Source organism: Sceloporus occidentalis, unplaced genomic scaffold (assembly GCF_023333645.1).
Source record: "Sceloporus occidentalis isolate IW3139 unplaced genomic scaffold, rSceOcc1.0.p SCAF_4, whole genome shotgun sequence".
In the NCBI taxonomy this organism is placed as follows: Eukaryota; Metazoa; Chordata; class Lepidosauria; order Squamata; family Phrynosomatidae; genus Sceloporus; species Sceloporus occidentalis.
In genome coordinates, this window is record NW_028316984.1 from 75,481,946 (window position 1) to 75,499,809 (window position 17,864).

The following is a 17,864-nucleotide window of genomic DNA, read 5'->3' on the forward strand; positions in this document are numbered from 1 at the left end:
CTGCTTCTGCAATGAAAGACTTCTTTCCTTTCTGGAGAAGCACAAATCAAGCCATATAGTACATGTGGAAGAACCTATCATACAAGTATCAATCGAAATGCTTTCATGTATTTATATGCTTTCATAGTAAAGGATTTTGTAGCGGAGGTCTAATCTTCCTTCATTCTAGAGGTAACAAAAATTAAAATAGTCAATGTTTAATTTGTGGACAATACCTAGCTCTTACAATGAATAAAGTGAGTACAAATTTGAGTTTCCAAGTATTTCCTATCAGAACTGTGTTCCAGTTATTTGATTTTCATATTTGGATTGTGGAGGGTTTTGTTTATACCAGCCAATGCAATGCAGTGGCATTTTGATGTGTCAAGATAAACCATGAGTTGGCGTTTAGCTTAAAATGTTCATTGAACAGTGCTTAATCCAGAGTTGACATATTCCACCTTTTTGGAGTAAATTAGTCATGTTTATTTTTAGAAGGGGCCATGAAGTACGTATTTCAAAAATAGCGTAAGCACTTGAAAATTTCCATTTCCCATTCTCAAAAAGGCTCTAGTTTCAGAAATTAATCTCTGAGAAGGCAGTGCTAAGGAGCAAGATACATTTTTCATCCTCTTTCATATTGGCTTATAAGATTATGCTCCAAATGCCTTAGACTGAGATGTTAACTTTTTCACTTTGAATATGCATTCAGTTTGGGTAAATATTATTGTGTGTGTTTTGAGTTTCCCTTTTTAGATTTCTGTGTGCAGTTCCACACAGGAGCAATACAACTGAAATTTCACACAGTGGATAGAATTCAGCATCCTAGAAATCTTTCTTTTTAAAAAAGCAAGCAGGTTTCTAAGCACTACTCCTATAAGACAGGTTTAAAATGTATAGGAAGTGCTCTAGTTTTTGTGTGCACATGTGTTTCTACACATGTACATGGATATGAGTATCTGCCTCGATTAAGTTGATGTTATTTTTTTTGTAAAGTCTTGATTAAGTTGGTGTTATTAGGGTTGGTATTCATTCTTTAAAACTCTTAAAAATTACAATATATTTAAACGAGCAATTGAGAATGATCTAGGAAGCAAGATAAATAGGTGTCCTCTTCATGTTCTAATCAGTAGTCTTCAGACTTTTTTGAGCTACCACCCCCTTTCCTCTTAGGTAACAATACTAGGCGCGCACACACACACCCGCCCAAAGTCCAATTCTTGATAATTGGTCTATTATTTGTGCAGCAACTGGCCAGCCAGTGGTGTCGATGTCAGCTGTGCTTGGTTTACCACTGCTTCCTCCACTATTGCGGTCTGTCATGTTTGAATATAGCAGTGGCAGCACCCAAGGCCTGCTTTTTGATCTTGCTGTGCTGGCCTTTGCTTCTCAGTCATTGCTTGGCTGGCTGCTCAGTTGCTGCTCCCAAAGTGACTGGATGCAATGGATGAAGCTTCTCCCTGATGAGGAAGGACTCTCAGTCCTTTTTTGCTATGGTGGAGAGGGGCTCAGTTGACTTCTCACTTTACCCCTGGTGGAGAAGTACTCTTTCAAAGAATTAACCACAGATACTCCTCTCCCCTTGCCCCCCACAGTGGCATCATAGGAGTCTGTGCGTGGGCTGCACCGGGTGACACCCCAGAAGAGGGGGAGTGGCACCTGGTTGGCTCCCCAGCCCCTGCAGGTGTGCCTTGGGCCTGCGCAGGTGCCTCCCAGGACCTCGGGGGGGGGGTCTCCAGCCCGGGCAGGCGGCGGGTGGCAGTCCCACCAGAAATCCTACCCGGAAGTCCTGCCCCCCACATCGGGTGACATCTGGTGCGGGATCCCCACTTCTTCCCCACACAGCTTCAAGTCATCCCCCCATTATTCTAGGAACAATGTGTAGAAACCTGCTTGCTTTAAAAAAAAAAGATTTATAGAATGCTGAATTCTATCCACTGTGTGAAATTTTACAGTTATATTGCTCTTGTTTCTCTTGCTGTCTCTTCTCTTGTCAGCCTCAGCCAGGTACTGGCAAAAGAGATTAAGTAGGGTCCCAAATGTGAAAGCTTCTTTTTGTTGCTGGTTCTCCCTCAGTGCCACATGCTCTTAGGTTCTCATCCCTACTATGGTCCTGAAGGCCACTAGTTCCCCTTGTCTTTCTTTGCATGCCAGTACTTTTACTGAAGGCCCCCCTTCTGCCCCCTTTTTCCTCACTGGCTCCCACATCTTTATATCACCCCTGAGGGGGGGGTATGCCACCCATTTTGGGAATCACTTTTTCTAATTCATGTTCTTGACTAAGCATCACTTAAAAATAAATCTAACCATGTTAATTCCTCTTGTGTGTGTTCCTTTCAGTTGAAATGGTAAAGAACCTTCCAGAAGTGGAGCTTGAGCCCCTGCCCAAGTCAGTAGTACAAATCTTTGCCTCTCAGTTTGAGAAGTCTGTCTCAAAACCTGCTGATATCCCTGAAGCAGACCTTTCAGAAGTAGATTCTAAAGTTGTGACTAGTCTCATGCCATTTCAAAGAGAAGGTGTAAAGTAAGTGCTTATTTTTTCTGAAGAAAAGTCCATTGCTTTTGAACACTATTGATCTCCTTACCCTTCCCATCCTTCTTAATCTGCTAGATCAATCTGGAAAAGTTAACTTGACTCTCACTCTGTTGGACCCAGATTGGACCAACAACTGGGCTGGTATCATATGCAAATAAAACCTTGGTTAGGCGGCAGCTAAATAAGGCATCTGTACTATTGCTACCTGCTCCATTTAGAACATGAAGGATCATGTTTTCAGGAAGCAGAGTGCTATACAGTGCGCCCTTGGCTTACGCGGGGGATCCGTTCCAGAGCCCCCCTCATAAGCCAAATACCACGCATGCTCAAGTCCCATTCAAGTGAATGGGGCTTGTGCATGCAGTGGTGCGCGCACGCTATGGGCGCACGCCCCATTCATCCAAATGGGACGTGCTGCCCCTTGCGTCCCATGCTCTCCCTCACGGCTTTGCACATATGCACTGTACCAGTTTCACAATTCTGTGCTCTGTACTTTGTTTATGAATCTTGACAGCCAGCCTTTCGCATTAACTACTCGTTTCCTTATGTAGAAAGAACAGAGTCTGCTATATTTTCCACTACATAAATGGCAAACATAGTATTAACTGAACTGGTAATTGGGATCTTTTCCAAGACATCTTTGGAAAAGAGAGAGGTTTACTTTGCTCATGACCACTGAATTGCCAAAGCTCAAAGGCTTTTGCTAATTAGACTCATTACTTATTACTCATTTCTGCTTTCCTAGCTGCTGTGGAGAACCAGCATGGTGCAGAGTCATAGTCCAACACTATTCAGCATTGGACTACATCTCTGAAGACCAGGGTTTGAACTCTTGGTCAGCCATGGAAACCCACTGGGTGACCTTGGGAAAGTCACAGTCTCTCAACCTAAGAGGACACCAAAGACAAATCCCCCTCTGAATAAATCCTGCCAAGAAAACCCCATGATAAGTTTGCCTTGTGTATGTGTGTGTATGTGTCATGAAGTCACCAGTTGACTTATGGCAACACCATAAATTTTGTAGAGTGTTTTGAGGCAAGTAGTATTCCGATATGGTTTTGTGAGTTCCTTCCTCTGAAATATAACCTACAGGACCTGGTATTTGTTGATGTACTCACCCAAGTACTAACCAGGGCGAACCCTACTTAGTTTCCAAGATCAGATCAGATGGGATTTGGTGCCTTTAGGATATTTAGGCCCCATGTTTAGCATCACCATAAGTCTGAATTGACTTGAAGACGCACAAGAGGCCCTTGTGAGTCCCAATTTGGGGGGAAGGGCAGGGAATCAATAACGATAATAATTATTCAGTGGTCATATATGGGTCTGTAACATTTGAAAAGGGAAACTACCTTCTTAGAAAAGCACAAATAAGTGATTTTGTGAGTAGAGAAATGGGGGAATCCTGTTTAGATTTGTTGTTGTTGTTGTGTGCCTTCAAGTTGTTTCTGACCTATGGTGAACCTATCATGGGGGTTTTCTTGGCAAGACTTGTTCAGAGGTGATTTGTCATTGTCTTCCCCTGAGGCTGAGAGTATGTGACTGCCCAAGGACACCCAGTAGGTTTCTAAGCAAGCTGGGAATCAAACCCTGGTCTCCAGAGTTGTCATCCAACACTCAAACCACTGTATCATGCTGTCTCTCTTTTTCTCTGTTTCCAAAGATGTTTTGAAAAAGGTCCCAATTACCAGACTTTAGAAGAGTGTAATTCATTGGAAAAAATAACTCACTGATCTCCTCACCTTTTTTTGGGTCTTCAGTTTTGCCATCTCCAGAGACGGGCGTTTGCTTCTTGCTGATGACATGGGCTTAGGGAAAACAATCCAGGCAATCTGCATTGCTGCATATTACCGAAAAGAGTGGCCTCTGTTGGTAATAGCACCTTCTTCAGTGAGATATACATGGGCAGAGGTAAAATCTGGAATTTCAGAATTCTTTTTAGTTACCTGTCTTGATTATTAATAGAAACACAGCAATTTCCAAAGTAGGCAGAAGGTGGGGTGGGGTACAGGGAATGATTAGAAGAAAAAGTTCTTTATATTAGCTCCTAACTTTCTAAAACTACAGGAGTGCTGTTATTTAGCATCTCTGCTTCAGTGCTTCTTGTGATTTCCATTCATTATTCCAAACAGAATCTGCAACCTCATCTGGGGGTTGAACAAGTAGCAGAGCCCCACAGTTTTAGTGGCTAGGAGGGCAAGACAGTACTTGTAATCTGTTAAGCCACTAGCCTAGTTCTCTGTGAGATGGTCCTTGCTTTGTCTTGGTTGTACCACCTTGGACTCACAGGGTATCTGTGTTTTTGGCAAGACGTGTGTATCACAAGATGACATACTTCCTCACCAAAAATTTCCTACACACAGTACACTGATATGAAATACATGAGGGCAGTCTGAAATCTCTTGATGTACCAGTTTCCTGTGTGCTTGGAATTTTGTTTTTCTATGGAAGAACAATTGGTAGTCTTGGCCCCCTCTGCAGTCTGAATTGTAGCACTGGGCTGCTTCAGTGCGAACTGTGTCTGTGAGAAACAACACAGGACAAAGGAGTATGGCATTAATGAAATGGTAGCTTGTGGACAGGAAATTTAAGTGCAGAATTGAGGGTGAGACAAATTGAGCCTGAGACATGTTTTATGAAAAACAACTGGTACAGATGCCATCCTCATCTCAGTATGACATTTGAAATAATAATGGCTGAGTTCAGATGTGTGCTGTTGGGGTGAATACAATTAAGGGGTGTACAGCACTTTGTAGACAGAAAAGAAAAATGCCATATGAGTAATGTCAACTATTTGTGAAAGGTAGCTATAAGCTTTAGGCAATTCAGATGCAAAAATAATATTTTATGCTTGTCTCTTTTGTGCTGCTTTAGGCTTTCCACAGGTGGCTTCCTTCCTTGAGCGCAGATACTGTCAGTGTCATAGCAACGGGCAAGGACTGCCTGATGGCAAGATTGATAAACATTGTCAGTTTTGACCTTCTCAGCAAGATGGAGAAGCAGCTCAAAACCACCTTCCAAGTTGTGATTGTTGTAAGTAAGGGCACCCTTTTAGTGAATGTAAAAAGCCCAGATTTTGATGAGCCAGTCAAAGACAGAGATAATGAACATATTTGGTACAGTGAGATATACTGGACAGTCCCATGAAAGGGAAGACTTTTTCTTTGGATAATTTGAACTGAATACAGACCATGTTGTGATACTATTTGTACTGTGGCTGCTCTTCAGATGTTTAGATTAATATCTCTGGTTGGCTGCTATTTGGATTTACACAGTAAAATTATTCTTAAAAAGTCTGTTTCCAAATGAATTGTTGAAAACAGCAATTGTTGGGGGTTTTTTTGGAAATAAGGAAGTTGTTATTAGCCACCTGCAAGAGAGCTGACCAAGAGCTCTGCTGTTGTCTTGTTCATACACAGTGTCACAAGTTATACCTTAAAGACCATGGGGAAAACAAAGATGGGCAAAGTGTGGCTCATGGGTTGCATGCAGCCCTTTGGAGCTCTGGGTATAGCCCGGGGGATGCCTCGGAAGCCCCTCAAAACTCCCAGATCCAACCCCCATTTAAAACAAAAAAGGTCAAGGTTGGTTTTTTTGCCTCCAAACCACCCCAAATCTTCCAAAACTGTTTAAAAAGGCAACAGTTTGCTCCCCTAACCTCCACAGCCCCCCAAACCTCACCAAAACAGACAAAGAAAAAATGATGGCCAGAAGTGACGTCACATTACTTTGAGTATGCTGAAATGATCTCCTGAAATGATCACTGTGAAGGCCCAGGAAGGAAAAATGGAACCTATCATCTTTGCAGTTGCCTACCCTTGATATAAAACCTGTTTTCGAATCTTTTAATTTCTGTTACTGTCTATGGTCTTGGGCTTGATTCCTCACATTGAGTTCTTATTTAATTTCTGTTTGCTTGTTTTCTGAGAGGTGGCCATTATTTTCTCATACTTTTCTTGGCAACAATGAAGTCTAGGAACTCTGTTATTCTTAAGGGAGTCTCAAATTAAGTTACTTATATCTGGAATTGAAGACATGTCCTGATAATCCTAAATTATGACTAATCTTTATGGGAATAAACCACTGCAAGCAATATGCTTCTCTTCTTCACTTACTTGGCTCCAAGCAGGAAGCAAACATTTCTACTTTTTAGTTTTTTGTGGGTTTTTTGGGCTGTGTGGCCATGTTCTAGAAGAGTTTATTCCTGACATTTCGCCAGCATCTGTGGCTGGCATTTTCAGAGAAAGATGCCAGCCACAGATGCTGGCGAAACATCAGGAATAAACTCTTCTAGAACATGGCACATACCCCGAAAAACCCACAAAAATCTATGGATGCTGGCCATGAAAGTCTTCGACTTCACATTCCTACTTTTTGTTTTGAATAATGCCCAGACTCAGGAAACTGTGGTTTGTTGTAACTTTGGTTTGTTCAAACAAACCAGAACAAAACTTTTGGTATCTGATTCTAGAATTTTACAAGTTTAAATGTAATAGGAAACGCTAAATTATTCAAAACTGGGTGGGGGAAGCTTTCAGTCTTCTCCCCTTTCGCTAAGCCAGGAGTGTAGAAGGTGAGTACATGAGCTGGAGGATCCTCGCTAATGCATATAACACTAAATTACAGTTTAACATTGTGCCAGTGTAGTTTGATTTCTTCAAATTTGCTCCCAAGTCCCAGTTTTTATTTGTAACTGTTACTTCACAAAAACCCTTCACAAAGTCATTACAGTTTCTGTTTCTGAAACCTTTGCATTCTACTTTTACATGGAAGCATGTTTCTTGATCTCAGCAAAAATCCACTTTCAAGTAAATATGTTCTGGGTTACAGCCAAAAGTTTTCTGCACACTTGGATGCATCTGATGTAGAAATGTCAATAGGTGACCAAAGCATCTGGATCAATAACAGTACTGAATCCTAAATTAGGCCCTAAAATAATAACTGGCAGATGCTGGCAACTTGTGGTTCTCTGTGTATTGTTAGGCTTCAGTTCACATCATCCTTCACTATTGCCTATGTTGGTTAGAGCTAATTGGAGTTGCAGTCCAACAGTATCTGAGGGCAAGTTGTAAACCCCCAGCCTTAACATTGTTCAGTATTGTTGTGAGGCTAAAATGGGATTAGAGTGGGATAAAAATAAATGAGACAAGAAGGGAGAGGGACAAAATCAAGTTGTGCAAAGAGAATGTATAGTTTTAAAATTGTGCAGAGTGCAGGTTTAACAGTTGTCTTTCCCCTGCTCACTGTGTGAGCAATCAGATTTGGAATAAAAGATATAACGCAAGAGTCTGAAAAGTACAGCCATTTTTTACTCTGTGCCATTTTCCCAATCACAGTGGTTCTTCCAGGCTACTGTTTGTCTTGTATAGAATTTTTTTTCTTCTGTATGGATGTGTAACTTGATTTGAAAAAAGCTTATGAAGGGAACATTCTATTGCCTACTGTTCTATTGGTCTAAAGGAATTCACTTCTTCTCCTGTGTGGTGGCTGCATACTAGTAAAAACAATAGTAATAATTGAGGCAATCACTGTTCTCACATATGACAGTTAAGTTTGTTCCCCATTCATGTACGTATTGGATATATTACAGAATCTAGGTCTTGTGTTTCCAATGAAATATCCCCTGTGGAGAGTTCTGCTTCCCCACTTCTCTCTTCAATTTTTCCTCTGCTGGTGACTGCTATTAGCATAACCTTATTGCCAGGCAAGATTGAGAAAGCACTATCTTACAGTTGAAGGGGGTGTATTATTCTCTTTATGCATGGCTGCTTACTTGCCCGCATGCAACAAGACGAGCACATTCCCTGGGAGGGTGCCAATTTCCTTAGTGTCCTGAAGCTCAGCCTTGTAACAGCAACAGAGAGAGAGAGCTCATTGCAGGAGATAATAACCTACCTGGTGAGTCTTTAACAGCATACCAGTGGGCTCCTAATTAGATTTCCCCCTCTCTGATATGTTTCTCCCCACCACCACCATTAACCCTTCATTTGAGAGAGCTAATGCAGAGTGGGACTGACAGTTATTTACATTTACAGATTATGGTAAAACAATATCCAAAGAGTAATTTTTCTCTCCCCCCACATCCAAATCTGCTTGCTTGTCTGATATATCATGACAATGTCATGTTTTCCTTTCTTAGTAACTTTAATTTTTTTGTTAAAAATATTTCTTAGTACTAAGATTCAACAAGTAGTATCACACACTTGCATGCAAAATATTCAGTAAAAAATACAATAAAAATAGCTAACATCTTGTGTTATGGACTGCCTCCTTCCTTATAATCCACCCTGTGCATTCAGGTCCTCTGGGAGGAATATTGCAGCCTATAAAAACTAGGCTATCTGCAACTACCCAGAGGACCTTTTTGGCAACTGCTTCCAGATTATGCAACTGCAACTACCCAGAGGAGATCCGTCACATTACTAGCTTAAACAGCTTTTAAAAAACTGTTAAAACGGATCTCTTCCAGCAAGCCTTTCCCGAATAGATAACCGGCCACCAAAGATCCGAACCCATTATCCCTCTGAATCTGCTATAGCCACTGTTTGATTGTTTAATTTAAGGTATGTTTTAAACTGTGAATTGTTTCATTATTTTTTGGGGGGATACTGGGATTTGGGACTGTACTGTTTTAACTTGTAAGCCGCCCCGATTGCCTCGGACAGAGCAGCGGGATATAAATAAAATTTTATTTATTAATTATTATTATTATTTATTTATACTCGTAGTAACTTTCATTTTGAGCAAGCGGTCCTATCTTTTGTTATACAGGAATTGCATCCAGAATGCTGCTTTCCATTGAATTGTGTACTTCTTAGCTAGGATACTACACAAAAATTATCAGGATGATTATTAAATTGCCGTTAGGTTGCTTGGCTGTGGCTCAAGGTTTCTTTTTCTCTCTCTTTCAGGATGAATCACATTTTCTTAAGAATGGGAAAACTGCGAGATGCCGGGCTGCAATGCCTCTCTTAAAAGTGAGTATGCCAGGGTTTCAAAACTAGCATTCTTGATTTTTAGGTGTTATGCATTCAAGACGTTTGGTATATAGGAAAGAGCAATAACGACTGATTAAAAAGCTCAAGGGCACACAGTACTATAGTGACAGAAGAAAGTCAGGAGAAAACCCATGATGTGTGACGGAATGAAATAGTACCAGTTCCAAAGTTTCACTCTATTCATGTGTCCTTGATGCAGCTAATCCTGCTAAATTCTGATTTCAGAGGAGGTAAAGCAATATAAACACAGTAGTAGACATCTTCTTTCCCCCTATTGACTAATGTTCAGCTGTACTGTGATCCTTCGGACAAATGGAGAGAAGCCCAGAATTGTTACTTATGGATAAGCCATATCAAGTCTTTGCTCAGTGGTCTTTGCTTGAAAGTCAGACAGATATCAAAGTTTGTATATTCTGGCTTAAAAGATATAAGGAATGCCATGTGGACTTTAATCTGGTGTGATGTTTGTGTAGTTGGCATTTGCAAATGCAAAAATGCATTCTGACACAGAGATGATTCAACCAAAAACTAACCTCTCTTGATGTGGCATTGAAATGTAAACATCCTCAGTTTTGTTTTGGGCATGATCAGGCTTTTCTTGCACAGTGAATGTGCATTGGTTATGAACCCGTCTTCTTTTGAGAGCACTTCTGAATCACAGGTATTGCATCTCTAGCACTTCCACTTGCAGAGCCCCTCTGCTGTTGTGAATGCCATGTCAAAAGTTGCTGTGTACCAATTGTCTTGATGGCATTTATGATAAGTAGTACAGTTCCTTCTTCCATTCCTAAGAATGTCTCATACTAATTTGCAGGTAGTGAATTCCCTTGGTGGTCAAAGAAGAACTCTGTCGGACCATGCCTTTGAAACTTTAGTGGTTCTTTCATATATGGTTGACTGCTCCCCACATTTTCAAAGCAAATGTAACTGTCCTCATTCCATCCATTTTGTGGTGGTTAGTATATCATGGAATTGGGTTCGTATATCATACCATTATTATCATTATCAAGATGTTCCATGTTTCACTTCATGTTGTGAGAAAGGTGGGATATAAATTAAATAAAGTGATAAACCACTAAAGTAATGTAGGTACAAGACTGGTTTTGCCAAGAGAATTGCAGAGATGGTCAACATGTTGCCCATCAGAAGATATTGAGCTGCAGTTTCAATCGGTTCTAGTCAGCACAGCCAGTGGTGGAGGCTGATGGTCCAACACCTTCTGGAGGACCATAAGTTCCCCATCCCGCACTAGGGTTTACTTTGTTTTATAGTTGCACAGTCTTTGTGATTGCCTACAATCACTTAAAATTGTAGCTGGACAATGTGCTGGGTCTTAATTGCTCTGTTTCACCTTAAATTACTGCTAATTGTACCATCTTACTTGATCCAGAGTTCTCCTAGTGCTGTGGCTGAGACTGCTCCTTGCCTGCCCTTAAAGAAGAGTTAAAAGAAAAGCTGATCATAGCCTGGTGCCCTCTAGCTGAGGTTGGATTAGTTCTCATCATCCATGACCACCAATCATGCTGGCTGGGGGAATGAGGTTGTCATAGTTCAACAAATTTGGAGACCACCTGATTTGAGAAGGTTGCACAAGAGCACTTGGACTGGACCAAGCACCCATCTGGTTGACCATTCTCCTTCCAAGTGTGGCCAACCAGAAGCTTTTGGGACAGTCCCAGGTGTGAAGGGACATTCCCTCACTTGGGATCTTGCAGTACCTGGCATTCAGAAGTACACTGCCTCTGAACATTGAAGTTCCCCTTAGGTATCATGGTAGTTTGAAATACCTATCTTCCATGATTCTATTCGTGATTCTGTATGATTCACTCAAATATGAAGCAGCTTATTCATAGTCAGTTGCTTGACTAGTTTTGGCTAGTTCTGCCTTCTCTAAATGACAGGAACTCTCCCACATTCTCAGTTTTTGCTACCTAAGATTCTCTTAACTGGAATTAATCCTGTGGTTTACTGCAGGGCTACATCTCCTTACCAGCACAGTGGCTAAAGTGACAGCTGTTGTTGTTTTTGTCATTAGGTAGGCAAAACGAGTCAAGAAATCAGGAGAACATCCCACCCCCTGCGTGTTTTTTTCCTCTTGGATGGGAGGACTAGGAGTGTTAAATTCTGTCCATTGTTTTGCTGTTGCTGCCCAGCAAAGCATGTGGTAACATTCTCTCAGACACTGCTTAGACTATAATCCATCTTTCATGCCCGCTCAGTTTGAAACTCTTATTTAAAAAGAGGTCAGGAAATCTGCCATAGTATTTTGTTACTCACTTTATTTCAGTGTTAATGCACAAAACCTTGAGGTGCATGAATGGAGATTTCAGGGCTTTACTGGATTGCTGGCATTTGTATACATCATTCCAGTTTTTCCATGGAAAAAAGAAGCTGGAGGGGGGAGGAGTTTGGGGAAGGATACAAAAATGGCTATAAATCATTTATTATCAGACAGCCAAGCATAATCTATTTGATTAATTTTTAATTTCTCCCCCACCTTCTAGAAAGATAATGAACCCATTAAGTGAGGCAGGTCAACTGACTTCATTTTCCTATCACTTAAACTTCACTTTGGATCAGCATAGATGAAATAAGTTCAGAATCCAAACTGGACAAACTTTAGCATTGAAACGATTTGACAAATAATGGCAAGACAAATATATAATTGTTACTTATTCCGAAGTGTCTGATATATTGGGACATATATGTATTTTAGGACATTGATGAATTTCCAGGTGATTGAGTCAGTTTCAGTGAAGCTCCCTTGAAAAATAATGATCTGCTTTTATAGCCATAAATATTGAAATGACTGTAACCTCCAATTAAGTTGATTTATTTTGAGGCTGACATTTACTGTTTTCTGAGTATTTAATATCAACCTGATGAATAAGATTTTCCAATATGGAATGTGAAAATCCTTAAAATGGCTTGGATGAAGGATATGTAATCAATAATGGATTAATAAAGAGCCTTTAAGTTTCATATTCGTTCTAAAGTTCTGCTGAAGAGCTGGTCTGAATACATTTTTTTGGTGCGGGAAATGTAGATATTATAATATTAAAAGCCTTGCCTTAATCTTTGATATCATTTAGGCACTGATGGCTTCTTAAGATAAAGTGGCATTTTTTACAATCCTTTTTGCTTTCAAATATAAATTGCTCAAGAAATGACTTTAGGCCAGTGATGTATGGAATCTTCCAGTGGCCCATGTATAAAACATGGAGCTAAAATCTGAAATTCCACTGAGTTTCAAAAGTAATTATTCATAGAAATGCTCCTTGTGTCTCCACTGTATTACTCTAAATTCTACATGAAAGGCTGTCACTGTACTGATACCAAATACTGGGATTGCGTGTGTGGGAGGGATGAATCCATAATATGGGTCAAGAGATACGATTTCCAAAAGGTCCAAATTAGCCTGAAATTTTGAATGGACCCTTAACATCAAGTGTGCCTTGGAATTTCAGTTTCTGTTGTTCTGGTCTGGCAGCAGCCTCTTTCTTCTAAAGGTGCATGCACACTGGCTATACTGCTGATTGCAAGTAACTTTGTTCAGAAGGCCCAAAGTGTGGCAAAGTTACTTGCTGGAAGACAAGTCATAGAATGCCCTGGCTAGTGGGTCCACATCCCAGAATCCACATCCCAGAATCCTCCACCTAGTTAGGAACATTAGCCATGGGATTCTGGGGCATGGACCCAACAAAGTAACTTTTACGAGCCCGAGGAAGGTTGTCTGTTTGTATATCAATGCTTAGGCCAGTATGTAACCTGAGAGCACATTTTTAATGGTTCATTTCTCTTTGTTTTGTGTTTTTCTTTCCACAATGAAAAAACAATGAAAATCTCACCCTGTCAAAATATTCAAGAAATATTTAATATTAAAGAATATTATTTATTATATATTAAAGAAAATACATATAAAGCATACTACAGAATGTACCTTACCACTGAAAAATTATCAAGAATGTATAAACAAATAACAGACGTTGGAAATGCTTAAAAGAAAAAGGAACATTATAACATCAGTGGTGGTCATGCACAAAAATTAGAAAATATTGAAGCTTCAAACATCAAATGATTGAAAAAATTCTCAATTTGAAATTGCAAATGAAATCCAAATTCTATTTGTTCGGTATAATTGATGAAGAAATAGATGAAAGAGATGGTAGAATTTTATGTTATATGTCACCGCCAGCTAGAATTTTATTAGCTGAGAAATGGAAAGAGAGTTCAATCCCTAGGATACAAGACTGGTAAATAAAGTTATTAGAAATGGCTGAGGCCCGGTATACACAGGCCGAAAGCTCCGTGTCGGCGCCAAAATTAGGGTTGCAGAGTATGTGGCAAGCACACGCTCTGCAACCCTAACATATATGGACGGCGCCATCTTTACGTGGCACATGCTTGACGTCTCTGTGACGCCCCAGGCATCATACTGCAGCCTGGCGGCGTTGCCGCAAGGAACTCTGAAACAGATCTCCTTTTGGGGAATGGATCGTTCCTGTAGCAACCACACGGTTGTGGGAACAATTCTGAGGAGAAAGGGGCCACCCGTGTCTCCTCTTTAGCTCCAGGGCATCCGGGGGCATGAAGCCCCAAGGACACCCCTTTTCCAGGCCATGGAGAAGCAGCATTTTTCTGCTTCTCCATGGCGCAGAAAAATGCTGGATTGGGGCCGCAGGGCTGCCAGTGAGACTGCCCTGGCCCAATCCAGCGCGCTCTGTACTGCCCCTGAAATTGGACAATTTAACATGTCTTATGAAAGATGAAAGTTTAGGGTCATTTGCAAATAATTGGGAACAGGTAATGAGCTAGCTAGTGGACCCTTGTTATCCGCTAAGGTTTGGTTCCAGGAACCCCTGTGAATAACAAAATCTGTCTATGCTCAAGTCCCATTAAATACAATGGTATAGCAAAATGGTGTCCCTTATAAAAAATGGAAAATCAAGGTTTGATATTTGAAATTTATACTTTTTTGAATATTTTCAAGCCATGGATAAAAATCTGTGTATAAGGAGGGCCAACTGTAATATGCGGGGAGAAATGGCAATTAGTGGATTTTTGGATTAATGATGAGAAATCATTGTATATATATTAAGAATTTGAAATTATCCTGTTATTTAGAATAGAATCAGAAAATTATTCACATGTAGTAAAGGAACCGTACAAATAATTTAGGCACAGTTAGCTTTGAAAGTCAGATATGAAATGCAGTGTATGAAGAGAGTCAATGTAAATAAATTAATGTGTCACTTATGTTTGTTTTATGTTTAATATTTTTTAAAAAAATAAATAAATTAATGATTCATCTCCCTCAGTATTGGAGAGGGGCAAAATTTCAGCGAGAGAGGAGTTCCCACAGTGAGGGGCAAAAGGCCCCCAAAAGAGGCAGAGTTAGGACACAGCTGGCTTTGGTTTTGCTGCATCTACAGCCACATTCCTCAGAGGAACCCAATCCTGCACAGTCAGCTCATCTAATTCCACTGTATGTTGCCTCCTCCATCTTTATAATGTATGCAATGTGTGCATACCTACGTCTTCATATCAAATGTTATTAAAATGATGAAAATGTAGGGACCTAGCTTGTTCTGTAACACACACAGGTTGGCACCCTGTTAGTGGTATACACAAGCATGATTCCACTATATATACGAGGGGGTATCATAATGTTTTAATTATCACCATTAAATTTTTTTGACAGAAACTTTGTTTTGATTAGTAATTGTTAACTTGTCTCCACGTAGTCACCATCCAGATTTATATTTCCCCCCCAGCATTTCTTGACCCTCTGAATACCGTTATTGTAGAAGTCTGAAGATTGCGCCTTAAACCACTTTTCCAGTTCATGAATGATGTAATTTGTGTTGTTAAATCGGTGACTCCTCAATGGATTTTTCATTTCTGGTAACAAGAAAAGGTCACTTGGTGTGAGGTTTGGGAGAATAAGGTGGATGCTGCAAAATCTGAAAGCTGCATGCCCTTGCTTTGTTAACTGCAACTTGAAATGAGTGAGCTGGTGCATTGTCAGCTAGGAGACGAATACCTCTGGAGAGCATACTGCAGTATTTCTTTTTCCGAACATCTCTCAGAAGATTGCTATAGTATGTGCCAGTGATGGTTTGTCCCTTTGCAAGGTAATCTGTAAGAATGATTCCACAACAGTCCCGAAAAACTGAGAGCATGACCTTCCCTGCTGACTTTTGAATCTTTGCCTTTGGGGTGGGGGGGGGGGGAGAGGAATCAGCATGCTTCCACTCCATGCACATGGTTTTGGTCTCTGGACCATACTGATTGATCCAAGATTCATCCATGGTTACCAGACAACCAAAAAAATCCTCTTCGTCCTGTTCCAACAGCATCAACATCTGTCTTGAAAGGTCGCATCATGTTTGTTTCTGGAAAGGGGCTAGCAAACATGAAACCCAGTGTGCAGAGCAGACACCTTAGACATGTGCAGTTCATCATGAACAATTTCCACACTACCATAACTGAGACCGGTTTCATTTATGATCATTTAGGCCCCATACAGACAGGCCAAAATAAAGCTGCTTCAGGTCACTTTGGAGGTATGCTGTTTAAATCATGCATGCGTCCTAAGAGTCCGGAACCCACACCAAAGCCACGATCCAGTCCTATAGACTGGAGCACAGCTTTGGAGCAGCTTCCGGACTCTTAAGACACATGCATCATTTTAACAGCATACCTCCAAAGTGACCCAAAGCAGCTTTATTTTGGCAGTCTGTATGGGGCCTTAGATGGTTGCTTGTTTGTCTCCCAGGATTAAACACTTCACTTTCTTAACTATGGCCATATCGTCCATCAGTTATCGTCTTCCAGGTCTTGGCTCGTCTGTGAGTAACATGTGACCAGTTTGGAAATTCCTTTTCCACCTCACAATAGTGTCATAAAATAGGCAGTCGTTTCCATAAACTACCATAAGCCCACAGTCTTGGTTTCATCTTTGATTCTTCTCTGTCGTGTATCCCTCAGATCCAGACCACAGCCAAGGCTTGTCGATTCTTTTTGTACAATATTGCTAAAATCCGACCATATCTCTCCACCTCTATTGCCAAGATCCTGGTCCATGCCCTAGTGATCTCACGACTCGATTACTGTAACGTCCTCCTGGCTGGGCTTCTCTTTCTCACCTCCGTCCTTTAATCTCTGTCCAGCATTCAGCTGCACGCATTATCACATCTGCCCACCGCTCTGACCACATCTCTCCTGTGTTGGCATCCCTTCACTGGCTCCCCCTTCCTTTCCGTATTCAGTACAAGCTCCTGCTGTCGACGTTTAAAGCCCTCCATGGGCTGGCCCCTCCTTACTTATCAGACCTTCTTTCTCCTCACCTTCCCACCAGGGCCCTCCGTTCTGTTAGTCGAGGTCTGCTGTCCCAGCCCAGGATTTCCTCTGCCCCATCTCGGATTCGCCCCTTTTCACTTGCTGCCCCTCACTCCTGGAACCTTCTTCCCCTGCAAGCAAGGGCCATCACTTCTTTAACCAGCTTCAAAACAGAGTTGAAGACCATCCTGTTCAGAGAAGCGTTCCCAGGCATTGCATAATTGTCGCTTGCTATTTGATGTTCTTTTGATGCCTGTTTTATCGAACCGTTTCCTGTATTGCTATGTACTTTATATGTACTAGCCTACTAGCCCCACCACCTTTCCCTTCTCCTTTTATGTCATGTCTTTTTAGATTGTAAGCCTGAGGGCAGGGAACCGTCTAATTAAAAAGATTGTATGTACAGCGCTATGTAAATTTACAGCGCTTTATAAATAAAGGTTAATAATAATAATAATAATAATAATAATAATAATCTCATTATGAATTTGTCGGGTATTATTACCCTTCAAACGCAGGAACTTTATCACACTGTGAGCCTCAATCTCCATCTTACACTTTAGTCACTCCTGCCACAGCCTGTAACAAAAATAAAGGTCACAATGAACTGATTTTCTCAACATCATGCACTTAGGGATCAATGATGACACTGACAAAATTTCATCAATATACCAGGTGGTAATTATTACTCTATGATACCCCCGTGTGTGTGTGTGTGTGTGTGTGTGTGTGTGTGTATTGGGTTGTGCAGGTTGGTATCCCCCCCCCTTATGACCAACCCTCCCAACTCACCCTTGCTGTGATAGAACAATTTGTTAGGGACTATGCATATCCGTTATTCAAAAGTTAAATAAAATTCACACTTGCTTCAAATGAAAAATTACTTTTGAAATAAAATTGTGAATTTTAAATACATTTTTCATGGAGGAGAGTTTCCTCTAATGAAATAACTATTTTTCCAAAGCCCATTTTTGATGTTTTTCTTTGCAAAAAGTCTGACTCAAAGCAAG

General features: G+C 40.8%; 1 protein-coding gene across 2 annotated transcripts in view; it reads left to right on the top strand.

The window, feature by feature from the left end:
- Positions 1-17,864, top strand: part of LOC149314005 (SNF2 related chromatin remodeling annealing helicase 1-like) — a 51,828-nt gene that overhangs the window by 14,416 nt on the left and 19,548 nt on the right. For both annotated transcript variants that reach the window (XM_089520356.1, XM_089520355.1), the window contains exons 6-9: positions 2,320-2,503; positions 4,276-4,426; positions 5,390-5,548; positions 9,427-9,492. In XM_089520356.1, coding sequence (XP_089376482.1) covers positions 2,320-2,503; positions 4,276-4,426; positions 5,390-5,548; positions 9,427-9,492 — 560 coding nt within the window. The remainder of the gene's footprint in view (positions 1-2,319; positions 2,504-4,275; positions 4,427-5,389; positions 5,549-9,426; positions 9,493-17,864) is intronic.